The sequence below is a fragment of the Telmatherina bonti genome, assembly GCF_933228915.1.
Source record: "Telmatherina bonti genome assembly, chromosome: 16".
Classification (NCBI taxonomy): Eukaryota; Metazoa; Chordata; class Actinopteri; order Atheriniformes; family Telmatherinidae; genus Telmatherina; species Telmatherina bonti.
In genome coordinates, this window is record NC_136614.1 from 33,541,507 (window position 1) to 33,556,924 (window position 15,418).

A 15,418-nucleotide genomic window follows, 5' to 3' on the forward strand; every position below is an offset into this window, starting at 1 on the left:
TTTAAAATGACATGTTTCTGCCACTGCTTTAACTGTTCAATAAATACGGTTTTGATCAGTTTGCTTCGTTACAATTTCATCCTTTTGGCATGAATGTTTAAAATCAGCATATCTTAATGCAGTATTAACAATTATGTTTTAATGGAGACACAAAATCATCTTACTGATGTGACTGTATGCACCAAAGCATTAATTCAAGGCTAAGGTAAATATCGAGATATATATCGTATATCGTGACATGCCATAAAAATATCGGAAAGGTCATATCGCCCAGCCCTAATCTGTATCATAACAATATCTCTGCCCTTTGTCACAAACCAAACTGTGAGGAAAAACAGGTAAAAATCCGTGGAGTTCTTGCCGTGGTTGGGCCGACACCTTACAAATAAATGCATTGGAGGCGCATGGGAGACCCTTCAAGATGGCGGCGCGATGAGACGTCAGCTCGTACAAGAATGTCAAACTGGCCTCAGGCTCAAAGACTGAAGGAACTGATAAACAAATATGACTTATTTTAGTCCCCAGTGCACCTTACTCAGTTTAAGTGCTTTGCATTATTTCTGTCCTCTATGAGCTACACTTGCTGATTATTATTTTATTTTATTTTATTTTTACTTTTATTCTCGTTCGCTTCTGCATAATTTTATCTCATGTGTTTGTTTATTTTCATTTTTACTCTTTACATCTTCTTTTATGTATGTGTAGTTATATTTGTTACACTCTTTGTAAGTTTTGCTAATCTGTTGATCAGAATTGTGATTATTCGATATTTGACTCTCAGGCAAGGGAATGGTCAACTTAAGTTCTTGTTCCAGCCTCCTGTAGTGATGGCAGTGAGGTATTGAAAGGTATCATCACACAGAGTACGCACAACCTCTTTTGGATAATCTTGGCCACCATTGCCCTTCCTTCTTCTGGAAAGAAGCATTGACACTTTGAACTCTTGGGGAACATCATAAATTATACCGGAAATTGATTCAGACTATTGTTAATTACAAAAAAAGGCGGCGTGATACAATGCGGCGTCTACGTATATATGATGTCCATATATGTTTTCGTATATATATATATATATATATATATATATATATATATATATATATATATATATATATATATATATATATCGACGTACATATGTTTTCCTCGGATCTCGCGCGTTTACATATATGACGTCATACTAGTGCGACGGCTTAAGCATGGCGGATGCGGAGTATGTATATTTTTCAAAGTTTTTATATCTAATCCCATCCTTTACTGTGTTAGCCGCTAACAAGCTACTTTTGTGGTATATAACAAATCCTAATGTTTCTGCGCCTGTCAACCTTCATATGTATAGGATTGGTGGCTAAACAGCCGCCGCTAATGGGTTAATGTGTCATACTGAGAGCATGATAAAAAAGCATGTAGAAATAATGGTTTTAGAATGTGGAGCATATGTTGTGCTGCAATGTCATTTTGGTGCTCTTTCTTAGTTTCAGAGAGTTTTATCCCTAAACTGATGCTGTAAACCATCCGGACCAGCTTAATGTACCCCACTCATCTATAGTAGATATTTCTGGAACGTTTTGACCCTGACGAGTCTAATATGTACTTGTATTTTCATTGTGTTTCCTCCTGGTGGCAGGTCAAAAAAAGCGATCCAGTTAGTCCCAGAATATCTCTTGAAAAAGAGGAAAGCGTACCAGGCGATTAAAGCTACTCAAGCCAAGCTCGCTTTGCTCGAGAAGAGAAAGGTAAGAGATGGTGTTGTTGTGGTGGTTATTCTGCATCACAATGGCTATGTCCGCGTGTCTACACTACTCCCTAATCCCTCATTTACTACATTATAAACCACACTATTTAGTGAACTCATTTTGTTGACGATTCGGACACAAAGCTGTTTTCTCGGAGCAGATCATGTGACTACCTACTGTCACCATGGCAACCACCACATGTTGTTCCAAATCCAAGTCAAACTCGTGGTAAAAAAAAAAAAAAAAAATATCTAATGTTGTATTTTATCTTTTCTTTGTTGCACATTTATTCAACAAATTAGGACACAAAATGAATGATCTGTAGTTTTTCTCTTAACCTGCTGGGACATTCGTGTCACTTTTACCACTTTGCGCTCCTGCCTGCCTGCAATGCATTGTGGTCTATATTGACCCGTCAGCTGACTATCGATGCTCACTACCTTTCCAGATGCATTATGGGTAATTTTGAGTGCATTACTTTTTCTCTCTGGACATTCGGACACCCGTAAGCACTATATAGGGCACTATTGCCTCTTTTCCATTGGTATCAGCTTGTCTCAACTCAACTCGTCTCAGCTTGGTCCTGTTTTCAATTACAAATCAGTACCAGCTCTAAAAATGGGCGGGTTTGTGTGAAATCACTGTATCGTCAGTATTGTGCGCGACAAAAAAAAAAAAAAAAAGACTAAATATATCTGCTACTTGGTCTGTGGTGAATTTTCAGCAACAAAATAAAAAAAGAGAGCGAGCAGCGGCTCCAAGCTGTTTGCGCTAACTGATATTAGCCGACATTAACGGTCACACAAAAAGCAGAAGAGTATGAAGCCATCATCCATTAGTAACTAGCTGTTATTATTGTAATTAATTCCTCTACACTCTCCTCTACACTAAATGATAACCCATGTAAACAATGGAAATCCACTCACCATCCACCAATACACTCTCCAACACGGTAGTGGCCAAATCAACACCAATTGTCTTCCCATTGCTCGCCGGTCGCTGACCATAAATGGCATCCATTTGTTGGAACCACTTCCAGTCTGGTTTGTTTGATCCACTCCGACCATCGTGGTCGTTGACCTGCCGATAGTCACTTTTGAGCTTTTTCAGCTTCTCTCGACCCTGCTGGAAACTCCTTTGGTACCCGTAGCCATTGAATCAGAAAGCTCCTGATAGATTTTTTTCATTTTGTGTCGCTCCATCTAGTTAACTCTTTATCCTTTCCTCAGCAACCAAGCAAAGAAATGTCTCCACCTCAGAGCTGGACCATGGAACAGACTTTTGTTGCTGCATTGCTTGTTGGAGTCACTCTTCCAGTGATGTCACTCTCTAATTCTGACCTCTGATTGGCCCGATTGGACGCACCCCTTGCCAATAGCGGCATGCAGTCTGGCGATGTCACATACAACCCGACTCAGCTCGCTTAGAACCTGGGTTGAGGAGTTCCAAAAAAAAGTACAAAAACCTGGTGGAAAACCCAACAAGCCGAGGCGTGTTAGGTTGAGACAAGCTAATACCTTTTTTTTTTTTTTTCTTTCACACTGAAAATAGTTACATCATAGATTATAATCATGCCCCACTAGACATTACATACGTAACAAAATGAAACATAAATATCAGGGGTATGAAAAATCTGATATTTAAGTGAGACAAGCTGATACTAGTGGAAAAGGGCTATACAGGGCTGCAACTAGTCACGCCCACCATCTGTGCTTCCAGTTGACGCAGCTCTTTTTACAGGCTCCAGTATGTTTTACCCCACTCTCTTCATTTGCATCATACAAACCGGATTCCAAAAAAGTTGGGACACTTTAGAAATTGTGAATAAAAACTGAATGCAATGATGTGGAGGTGCCAACTTCTAATATTTTATTCAGAATACAACATAAATCACAGGTCAATAGTTTAAACTGAGAAATTGTATGATATTAAGGAAAAATATGCTCATTCAAAATTTCATGGTGTCAACAAATCCCAAAAAAGTTGGGACAAGAACCTATTAGAGGCTGGAAAAAGTCATTTGAGCATACAGCAAACACCTGGAAGACCAATCAGCACTAGTCAGGTCAGTTGGCAATATGATTGGGTATAAAAAGTGCTTCTCAGATTGGCAGTGTCCCTCAGAAGCCAAGATGGGTCACCAAGAGGATCACCAACTCCCACAATGTTGCGTAAAAAGATAGTGGAACAGTATCAGAGAGGTGTTACCCAGCGAAAAATTGCAAAGAGTTTGCAGTTGTCATCATCAACTGTGAATAATATCATCAGAAGATTCAGAGAATCTGGAAAAATCTCTGTGCGTAAAGGTCAAGGCCGGAGAACCATACTGAATGCCCGTGATCTCCGGGCCCTTAAACGACACTGCATCAAAAACAGGAGTGCTACTGTGAAGGAAATCACAGCATGGGCTCAGGAGTACTTCCAGAAACCATTGTCAGTGAACACAATCCACCTTGCCATCCGCCGTTGCCAGCTGAAACTCTTATTCTGCAAAGAAGAAGCCATTTCTAACAAAGATCCACAAGCCAGGAGTCATTTAAAATGGAGTGTGGCAAAATGGAAGACTGTTCTGTGGTCAGACGAATCACGTTTTGAGGTTCTTTTTGGAAATCTGGGGCGCCAGGTCATCAGGACCAAAGAGGACAGTGACAACCAAAGTTGCTATCAACGCTCTGTTCAGAAGCCTGCATCTCTGATGGTATGGGGTTGCATGAATGCGTGTGGCATGGGCAGCTTGCACATCTGGAAAGGCACCATCAATGCAGAAAAATATATTCAGGTTCTAGAGCAACATATGCTCCCATCCAAACGTCGTCTCTTTCATGGAAGACCCTGCATTTTTCAACAAGATAATGCCAGACCACATTCTGCATCAATCACAACATCATGGCTGCGTGGGAGAAGGATTCGGGTACTGACCTGGCCAGCCAACAGTCCAGATCTTTCACCTATAGAAAACATTTGGCGCATCATTAAGAGGAAGGTCAGACAAAGAAGACCCAAGACGATTGAACACTTAGAGGCCTGTATTAGACAAGAATGGGAGAACATTCCTATGTCTACACTTGAGAAGCTGGTCTCCTCAATGCCCAGACGTCTGTTGCGTGTTGTAAGAAGAAGGGGGGGGTGTCACACAGTGGTGAAAATGGCCTTGTCCCAACTTTTTTGGGATTTGTTGACACCATGAAATTTTGAATGAGCATATTTTTCCTTAATATCATACAATTTCTCTATTTCTATTCTCTATAACTATTGACCTGTGATTTATGTTGTATTCTGAATAAAATATTAGAAGTTGGCACCTCCACATCATTGCATTCAGTTTTTATTCACAATTTCTAAAGTGTCCCAACTTTTTTGGAATCCGGTTGTATAAATGTCCCCCTGATTCCCAGTCAGTCACAACATAATGTCCTTTAGTAAGTTAAAAGAACGACTACTGAACCAGTAGAATACTAAATTAAGCTGAACAGCTTACTACTAATTTATTCTGAATCATTCAAACTTAGCTACAGTGTCATATCCAAGCTGTACAGAATTTGCCTCAAAAGGAAAACAAAATGAATAAAATATTTTAACATCTTAATTTTCTCAAATTGCATCGAAATGATTATTTACATCTTGAAAAAGCCTGTTTTATAAGGTAAACAGCACATTACTACTCGGTAATGCTAACTTTGCCATCCGGAACGCTGGAAACCACGACTCCGGAGTGCTTTCCTTCCAGATGCTCATTCATGACTGTCGTGTTGCTGTGGTGCGCCAACTCTGCGTGGCAGACGACACATTTCACTTGTTTGACACTTTCTTTAGTGTAAAACATCCCCAAACTTTGGAAATAGGTTGCTCTGCTATCAGTTTCTTCTTCGTTGTTTAAACAAAGACGCTGCACAAAGTGAAAATACTGCCCCCAGCACTTCCTGTGGTGCTTTGCGTTGTTTGCTTGGTGTTTAGAGTTCTTATACTGTCTGAGAAGCCGCAGTTGGTAAATGTTAAGTTGTCTGGCGCAGCGTTTTATTAGTAAAGTCGCTGCGGCCGTTTATAACACGACGCGTCAACAATTTTGTGTCGATGAATTTTTATAGTCAACTTTGTCAACGAATCGTTGCAGCCTTCGGCATTATTTAGGGAACAGGTTTCACATTCGAACACAGCTTAAGGTTAAAAAAGGCAATACCACATGTAAGCCCACTTAACCAGCGCCCTGTTTCATATCCTCTTCCATGTTTTCCACACGTCTCTCTTCTTTAATTGTCCTTCTTGTTGTGGCTGCTGTGGAGTCAATAAAAGTCTTATAATAGCTAAAGAAATATGAGAGAAATATGTTAATTTCTCTGCATGCCCTTATTTGTAAAATAGCAGTATTCCTACTTTTATATTGTTATTCAGTGTTCGTATTATTATTTTTATTATTCAGCACCGAAACAAGTTCCTAGTCTGAATTGTTCAAAGGCAATGGCAATAAAAGTCTTTCTGATTGTAAACAGTCACGTGTGTTTCTGAATAATTTCAGATATCAAGAGGGAAACCTGTAAGGTTTAAGCGTCTGGAGGACTTTTTGAAAGACAGCCACAGGAAACACCGTGATGAGACCCGCATACGTAGAGGCGAACACAGGCCACCTGCCCCTCTGCCTCCAGCTGAGAACAAGCTGGCTTTTGCTGTTCGCATCAGAGAGTAAGTACTGTGTGTTGGGTCTGTTTTTATTTCCAAGAATTAAACCCAGAACCATCAGTGCCGTCTGTGGGCCCTTTTCGAAGAGGATAACACAGTCTTGTGCAAAAAAGTGTTTTTGTTTGTTTTCTTTAAAGTCCCAGAAGAAAGGGTCTCCCAGGCTTGTGGATGATAAACAAATACATTTAATTTAAATTATTATTTTATCAGAAAAGCATTTATACCTTCATACACTGTATTAACATCAGTTTTTACTGCTACTGGTTGACTGGCTGGTGCGTGATGGACCGTCAGGTTGAAATATGAAACGTCTAACAGATTTTATCTGCAGGAACTACACGTTACAACATGTGCACCTGCGGATTTAACCCAAATTCTGACCGTGTCCAGTGAACTGCACACATGAGATGAGATAGTGGTTTAAAACCAGAAGGAGTCTGGGAGCATTGTAACTCAGGGCCAGGATCTGGTTGTACATTTCCAGACTAAAGTAAAACAGTCAACTTTCTCTGTTTGAAACCGAGCTGAGACCTCCATCAGCTGAACGGGTGAAAAAAAAATAACCATAATTAGAATTTCTGTATGTCTCTGGGCAAACTAGGAACAAATTTCTATCCTCTTCAGCTGAATTTGAATAGTTCCATAAAGCGTTAAAGCAAGTTGATTCGTAGCGTTTGCTTTTCATATTGGGTCAAATGCTAGAAGCTCCTAAACGATGTGTCCATGAACACTTGTTCTGATAACCCAAAAACCTGACAGGCACGTAAGAATAGTAAATAATGTCAACATACATATCTTTTAACACTTAACAGAAGTGAACGGTACAAACCTCACAGTGGAGAATGATTCTGCAAGGTATGGGCTTAGGGGCTGTTAGCTCCAGGAGGACGCAAAAGGCTCAGACCGAGTAGGTCCAGCAGGCCAGTTCGCTTGAAGACGCTCAGACTCCAGTTCGCACCAGGAAAACATAACAGACTCCGGCTCAAGCCACTTATTTCCAGGAGGACACAGCAAATTCAAACACACGCCGGTTAGCTCTGGGAGGATATAGCAGACTCTAGCTCCACTCTAGCTTAGTCTGGTTAGCTGTCGGATGATGTGGTAGATTCTAGCTTAGCCTGGTTAGCTGTCGGAGGATAAAGCAGACTCTAGCTTCGCCTAGTTAGCTGTCGGAGGATATAGTAGACTCTAGCTTAGCCTGGTTAGCTGTCAGAGGATATAGCAGACTCTAGCTCCACCTGGTTAGCTGTTGGTGGATAAAGAAGACTCTAGCTTAGTCTGGTCAGCTGTCGGATGATATCGTAGATTCTAGCTTAGCCTGGTTAGCTGTCGGAGGATAAAGCAGACTCTAGCTTAGTCTGGTTAGCTGTCGGATGATATGGTAGATTCTAGCTCAGCCTGGTTAGCTGTCGGAGGATAAAGCAGACTCTAGCTTCGCCTAGTTAGCTGTCGGAGGATATAGCAGACTCTAGCTCAGCCTGGTTAGCTGTTGGAGGACATAGCAGATTCTAGCTCAGCCTGGTTAGCTGTCGGAGGATGTAGCAGACTATAGCTCCGCCTGGTTAGCAGTTGGAGGATAAAGCAGACTCTAGCTTCGCATAGTTAGCTGTCGGAGGATATAGCAGACTTTACCTTAGTCTGGTTAGCTGTCGGAGGATAAAGCAGACTCCAGTTCCGCCTGGTTAGCTGTCGGAGGATATAGCAGACTCTAGCTCAGCCTGGTTAGCTGTCGGAGGAAAAAGCAGACTCTAGTTTAGCCTAGTTAGCTGTCGGAGGATATAGCAGACTCTAGCTTAACCTGGTTAGCTGTCAGAGGATATAGCACACTCTAGCTCCACCTGGTTAGCTGTTGGTGGATAAAGCAGACTCTAGCTTAGCCTGGTTAGCTGTCGGAGGATATAGCAGACTCTAGCTCAGCCTGGTTAGCTGTCGGAGGATAAAGCACACTCTAGCTCCACCTGGTTAGCTTTCAGGGGATATATAGCAGACTCTAGCTCCACCGGGTTAGCTGTCGGAGGATAAAGAAGACTCTAGCTTAGTCTGGTTAGCTGTCGGATGATATGGTAGACTCTACCTCCACCCGGTTAGCTGTCAGAGGATATAGCAGACTCTAGCTTAGCCTGGTTAGCTGTCGGAGGATAGAGCAGACTCTAGCTTAGCCAGGTTAGCTGTCGGAGGATAGAGCAGACTCTAGCTCCACCTGGTTAGCTGTCTGGAGGATATGGCAGACTCCAGCTCAGCCTGGTTAGCTGTCAGGGAATATAGCAGACTCTAGTTCCGCCTGGTTAGCTGTCGGAGGACATAGCAGACTCCAGCTTAGCCTGGTTAGCTGTCGGAGGATATAGCAGACTCTAGCTCAGCCTGGTTAGCTGTCGGAGGATATAGCAGACTATAGCTCCGCCTGGTTAGCTGTCGGAGGATAAAGCAGACTCTAGCATCGCCTGGTTAGCTGTCGGAGGATAAAGCAGACTCTTGCTCCGCCTGGTTAGCTGTTTGAGGATATAGCAGAATCTAGCTTAGCCTGGTTAGCTCTGGGAGGATATAGCAGACTCTAGCTCAGCCTGGTTAGCTGTTGGACGATATAACACACTCTTGCTCTGCCTGGTTAGCTGTCGGATGATATAGCAGACTCCAGCTCAGCCTGGTTAGCTTTGGGAGGATATAGCAGACTCTAGCTTAGCCAGGTTAGCTGTCAGAGGATATAGTAGACTCTAGCTTCGCCTGGTTAGCTGTTGGACGATATAACACACTCTTGCTCTGCCTGGTTAGCTGTCGGAAGATATAGCAGACTCTAGCTCAGCCTGGTTAGCTGTCGGATGATGTGGTAGATTCTAGCTTAGCCTGGTTAGCTGTCGGAGGATAAAGCAGACTCTAGCTTCGCCTAGTTAGCTGTCGGAGGATATAGTAGACTCTAGCTTAGCCTGGTTAGCTGTCAGAGGATATAGCAGACTCTAGCTCCACCTGGTTAGCTGTTGGTGGATAAAGAAGACTCTAGCTTAGTCTGGTCAGCTGTCGGATGATATCGTAGATTCTAGCTTAGCCTGGTTAGCTGTCGGAGGATAAAGCAGACTCTAGCTTAGTCTGGTTAGCTGTCGGATGATATGGTAGATTCTAGCTCAGCCTGGTTAGCTGTCGGAGGATAAAGCAGACTCTAGCTTCGCCTAGTTAGCTGTCGGAGGATATAGCAGACTCTAGCTCAGCCTGGTTAGCTGTTGGAGGACATAGCAGATTCTAGCTCAGCCTGGTTAGCTGTCGGAGGATGTAGCAGACTATAGCTCCGCCTGGTTAGCAGTTGGAGGATAAAGCAGACTCTAGCTTCGCATAGTTAGCTGTCGGAGGATATAGCAGACTTTACCTTAGTCTGGTTAGCTGTCGGAGGATAAAGCAGACTCCAGTTCCGCCTGGTTAGCTGTCGGAGGATATAGCAGACTCTAGCTCAGCCTGGTTAGCTGTCGGAGGAAAAAGCAGACTCTAGTTTAGCCTAGTTAGCTGTCGGAGGATATAGCAGACTCTAGCTTAACCTGGTTAGCTGTCAGAGGATATAGCACACTCTAGCTCCACCTGGTTAGCTGTTGGTGGATAAAGCAGACTCTAGCTTAGCCTGGTTAGCTGTCGGAGGATATAGCAGACTCTAGCTCAGCCTGGTTAGCTGTCGGAGGATAAAGCACACTCTAGCTCCACCTGGTTAGCTTTCAGGGGATATATAGCAGACTCTAGCTCCACCGGGTTAGCTGTCGGAGGATAAAGAAGACTCTAGCTTAGTCTGGTTAGCTGTCGGATGATATGGTAGACTCTACCTCCACCCGGTTAGCTGTCAGAGGATATAGCAGACTCTAGCTTAGCCTGGTTAGCTGTCGGAGGATAGAGCAGACTCTAGCTTAGCCAGGTTAGCTGTCGGAGGATAGAGCAGACTCTAGCTCCACCTGGTTAGCTGTCTGGAGGATATGGCAGACTCCAGCTCAGCCTGGTTAGCTGTCAGGGAATATAGCAGACTCTAGTTCCGCCTGGTTAGCTGTCGGAGGACATAGCAGACTCCAGCTTAGCCTGGTTAGCTGTCGGAGGATATAGCAGACTCTAGCTCAGCCTGGTTAGCTGTCGGAGGATATAGCAGACTATAGCTCCGCCTGGTTAGCTGTCGGAGGATAAAGCAGACTCTAGCATCGCCTGGTTAGCTGTCGGAGGATAAAGCAGACTCTTGCTCCGCCTGGTTAGCTGTTTGAGGATATAGCAGAATCTAGCTTAGCCTGGTTAGCTCTGGGAGGATATAGCAGACTCTAGCTCAGCCTGGTTAGCTGTTGGACGATATGACACACTCTTGCTCTGCCTGGTTAGCTGTCGGATGATATAGCAGACTCCAGCTCAGCCTGGTTAGCTTTGGGAGGATATAGCAGACTCTAGCTTAGCCAGGTTAGCTGTCAGAGGATATAGTAGACTCTAGCTTCGCCTGGTTAGCTGTTGGACGATATAACACACTCTTGCTCTGCCTGGTTAGCTGTCGGAAGATATAGCAGACTCTAGCTCAGCCTGGTTAGCTGTTTGAGGATATAGCAGACCCTAGCTCCGCCTGGTTAGCTGTCGGAGGATATAGCAGACTCTTGCTCCGCCTGGTTAGCTGTTTGAGGATATAGCAGACTCTAGCTTAGCCTGGTTAGCTGTCGGAGGATAAAGAAGACTCTAGCTTAGTCTGGTTAGCTGTCGGATGATGTAGTAGATTCTAGCTTAGCCTGGTTAGCTGTCAGATGATATAGCAGACTCTAGCTTCACCTGGTTAGCTCTGGGAGGATATAGCAGACTCTAGCTTAGCCTGGTTAGCTTTCGGAGGATATAGCAGACTCTACCTTAGCCTGGTTATCTGTTGGAGGATATGGCAGACTCTAGTTCCACCTGGTTAGCTGTCGGAGGGTATAGCAGACTCTACCTTAGCCTGGTTATCTGTTGGAGGATATGGCAGACTCTAGTTCCACCTGGTTAGCTCTGGGAGGCTCAGGCCAGTTAAATCCAGGAGGATGCCGTCTTCAAGTCCACAAAAACAGACTGTCAAAAAGTTCAAAATGGTGATTAAATCTAAAAAAAGAGAACACAGAAAGAAACTTGCTGCCATCATGGATTCCTTTTGTTTCCTCTTTCTGGGGTTAATCTGAAGGACCATTGTTCCTGTAGCAAGCAGACAGTTGGCTGGAGGCTGCTTCACTTCCTAAAACTTTTAACCTATAGCTCTTCCTTTCGTTGTGTGTGTACATACAGGAGAAATGGGTGTGCTCATGTAAATTAGCTTTTACATATCATATCAGCTGTTAATGGGAGGAGCACCTGTGTGTACCCAGATGGCTGAATGAAAGCAACAGCGTTCATTATCTGTCTGGTGTGTTTATTTATTCCAGTCAGCAGGGTGACAGTCGTTGGTGTTGCTAACTGGTTGCTGATCTTGCAGCAGTGATCATGTCAGTCTATATTAGCTCCAGCTTTGCATCGTGTAGATCACCCAATACTGAACATCAGTCTTCACTCATTTCAGCATGTTCGTCTCATTTCCAGTGACAGAAGTTTTTATTCTGTTTGGTGGGATGTAGTTTAATGAGGAGGAGGCAACCTGAAGAGACGAAGCCTTCAGGCAGCTCTGATTCTTTATGTTCCTGTTGTGGAGAGAAAGAATTGAAAATGGCACAGTGAGTGTGTTAGTGTTGGTCGTCATGTCTTTTTTATTTTTTTTTTATTTTTTAGACTGTGTGTTGTTTTGTCTCCACAGCTGCTTGTAGTCATATCTAGCTAGTCAGATTAGATCAGATGAGATTAAAAGGAGACGGTCGCTTTCATCAGTCTATTGTGAGTAAGAACGGATGATTTCCATGTTATCAGACTGCTAAGTTAGTGTACAGCATTTGTTGTACAAATGTAGCAAAATGTTTTATACTTTTTTTTAGCAGCGTTTATTTATGATCTGCAGAACGTTGCAGGATACGTCTGTGTCTTTGTTTTGCTGTTCAGTAGAAGCTAAATGTGGCTAATGAAGCTAATCTGCTACAAACCAAAGCTAACATGACTCCTTAAACATTTCACTCAAGTTTACAGCAATAAATACATTTCCTATTATTCATTTAAAAAAAACCAAAACAAAGATAAAGTAATAGCACAGATTCCTTTGCCATACTTGATATGGGGATTCTGCTAAAACACACACACACGTCATTATGTTTACACATACTTTGGTATTTAGTCCATGTAAGAGATCACAGGACAGATGCAAGCTACATAAAATAACCAGTACTGGACTCCCAGTGGGCTGCGCCTTGAGGCAAAGCAGTTGACCAGAAAGACGCGACACGTTGATGAAGCTTCGTGACACCGTCGCCGGATCAGCTGGTTGTGAGGCATCTGAGCCGAGAGCTAACGTAGCACATCTGTTTACACTGTAAAACTTCTAGGTTGAAATCAGGTTGCAAATGAAATCTAAAGAAATATCCAACGATTTCATGTGTTCAGCTGTAGCTCAGGATGAATACTTAGTAAATGTAGGTTTCCATCATTGTGAAAAGACCCAGCTAGTAGGATGGGGGGTTCATTTAAACCAAGAGGGTGTCATTTCTCTGGCTTACTGTCTCCTCTGGCCAGTATGAAGTCAGTGTTGATGCCCAGAGGAATGTAAAGTAAAATGTCACAAAGATAAACGTTTTGTATCGGCTGCATCAGGAAAAAACAACCTCTGTGTGCGAAACAATGAAGCCGAACTGGCAGCGACCGTCGACTGGAGATCAGTGAGTAAGATGAGGCCTGTTTGTTGGAAAAACACGTTCTAACATGTCCTGAGATGCATTAAAAGGAGAGAAACACGTCCTGCGGCACGATGATGAGGAAGTTAACATGAATCAGAATGAATTTGTTTTGTTTTTTCACCTTCCTGCTTTCCTGCTAGGATTAAAGGTGTCAGCCCCAAAGTGATGAAGGTGGTCCAGATGATGAGGCTGAGGAAGATCTTCAGTGGGGCCTTCATCAAAATTAATAAAACCTCCGTTGCCATGATGAAGATAGTGGAGCCCTACGTGGCGTGGGGGTGAGTCCTTCTCACTGATGATGTGTGAAATAAAACGACATTTTAAGTTGGATCACAAACGCTGATCTTCTTCCCAACAGATTTCCCAACTTGAAGTCTGTCCGTGAGCTCATACTGAAGCGAGGGCAGACGAGGGTCGGCAGGAGGAGAGTTCCTCTGACAGACAACACCTTCATCGAGCAGCACATGGGTAAGTAGCAGTCATGTCTCGTCCATAAAGATCCAGATCTGTGGACAAGCAGTTGTAGAAGGGAGGTTAAGAGCTGCTCCTGCATCGCTAACCTAATCTGGAAGCACGAACTGAAAGAGGAACGCCTGAGCTCGTCCCGTCGTCCACGAGAAAACAGAACGTTGCTCTTCCTCTCAAGGCCGCAAGGAAACACTTTTTCATCTTCCACCAGAAGCTTTGTCTGCAGCGGGGAGGGGTCACGTCGAGCGGCTCATATGTGCAACGAGCTGCTAGTTTCACATTTAACCAGAAACTTTGTTGCACGCGGCTTCGTCCGTCTGTTTTAATACAGCGTGTCGTAAAAATGTTCGTGCTTTCTCACCACCTCCATCAGCTGTTTTATCAAAACAATCCGTTTTGTCGGTAACTTTCCGCTTCATCCATTTGAACCACACCCACCTCATATGTCCGACCAATCACACGATGCGTCTCAGAGCACCTCTAGAAGAAAGTTCTCCTGGCCTGATGTGTCGAACCGTCTTTAGTCACATCTGTGAGAACAAAACGACATCTATTCCTTCTCAGAGCCTCGAGAAGAACAAAAACGTTGCTCCTCGTGGAGGATGCCGTCTTCTAACCCTGGTCTGCTTCCATGGGTGGTCCGGTCTATGAGCGGTACTGGGCTCTGGTCCAGATGTAACCCCTGGAAGCAGCAGCCGGTTTTCTCCGATGTGCAGCCGATATGTGTTGTGTGAAAACGTGATGGCCGTTGCTCGACCCTTCACCTCCTTCCTCCTGTCCTTCAGGTAAACACGGCATCATCTGTTTGGAAGACCTGATCCATGAAATCTACTCGGTCGGAAAGAGCTTCCGGGCGGCCAACAACTTCTTGCTGCCTTTCAAGCTGTCGGTGCCTCGTCACGCCGCCAGGGACAAAGCCGGGCTCCTGAAGGACCTGGGAAACCCGGGCTTCCGCGGCTCCGACATTAACTCCATCATCAGACAGCTGAACTGAGTAAAGACCAGACGGAGCAAAGAGCCGAGACAACAACGTGTTGGTTTCCCTTTTCATAAAGAAACTCATCCCGTCGTGTTTTATTGGAAACACGTACGAACATCCTGCTGGGAGGAGACACAAAGACCACAAATGGGGTCTCTTTCTGCCATGTTTAGCGGTGTAGTGCTGTTCATCGTACTGAGGCTCGATCTAATCAGATCCTCCCTGAAGCTGACTGTGTTAAACTCTGACATACAGGAGCGTTCCTCTGCTGATCCGTACATAATGAGAACGTCCCTTCAGGAGCTGACGGCCCCTAAGTAAATATTTACTTTGTTCTCTGGTTTTCTGTCTACAAAATGTGCTCAGTGGTGAATAAATTTGATTGATACATGTTTTTAAGGCGGTGTGTTTTTAGGGTTTGTCCATGAATTCAGTTAAAGACTTTCCGAATGAAACAGGTGAGTTGCTGAACTCCAGCAGGAACCAGCAGAAGGTTCCAGAAAGCCGGTTTAACCTGAACCCTGAGCCTGATTCTGAGGTTTCAGGTCCAGTACAGCTGCTTCGGGGTGGTTCAACCAGCTGTGCTTCCACCCCGAGACAAGTCCACCTTAAAAACCATCAGACACCTGGAGTCACCACGGCAACCACTAAGAGAAGTGTGGCATCATTTCATCATGCTGAAACGAGAAGTTCTCCCTGCTGCTGAGGAGAGAGATGCATCATGGGAGAAAAGAGCTGGCATGATATTTAGCGTGTGGGTTCAGTCATACACACAGATTCAGACTGACCAC

The 15,418-nt window shown here is 44.0% G+C and overlaps 1 protein-coding gene across 1 annotated transcript; it reads left to right on the forward strand.

The window, feature by feature from the left end:
• The first annotated feature begins 1,169 nt into the window (after positions 1-1,169).
• On the forward strand, positions 1,170-15,020 carry LOC306767538 (large ribosomal subunit protein uL30-like). Its single transcript, XM_079255603.1, has 6 exons — positions 1,170-1,213; positions 1,628-1,736; positions 6,250-6,413; positions 13,321-13,458; positions 13,539-13,648; positions 14,434-15,020. The coding sequence occupies exons 1-6, from the start codon at positions 1,200-1,202 to the stop codon at positions 14,640-14,642; spliced, it is 744 nt and encodes a 247-aa protein (XP_079111729.1). The 5' UTR covers positions 1,170-1,199; the 3' UTR covers positions 14,643-15,020.
• Positions 15,021-15,418: the final 398 nt, after the last annotated feature.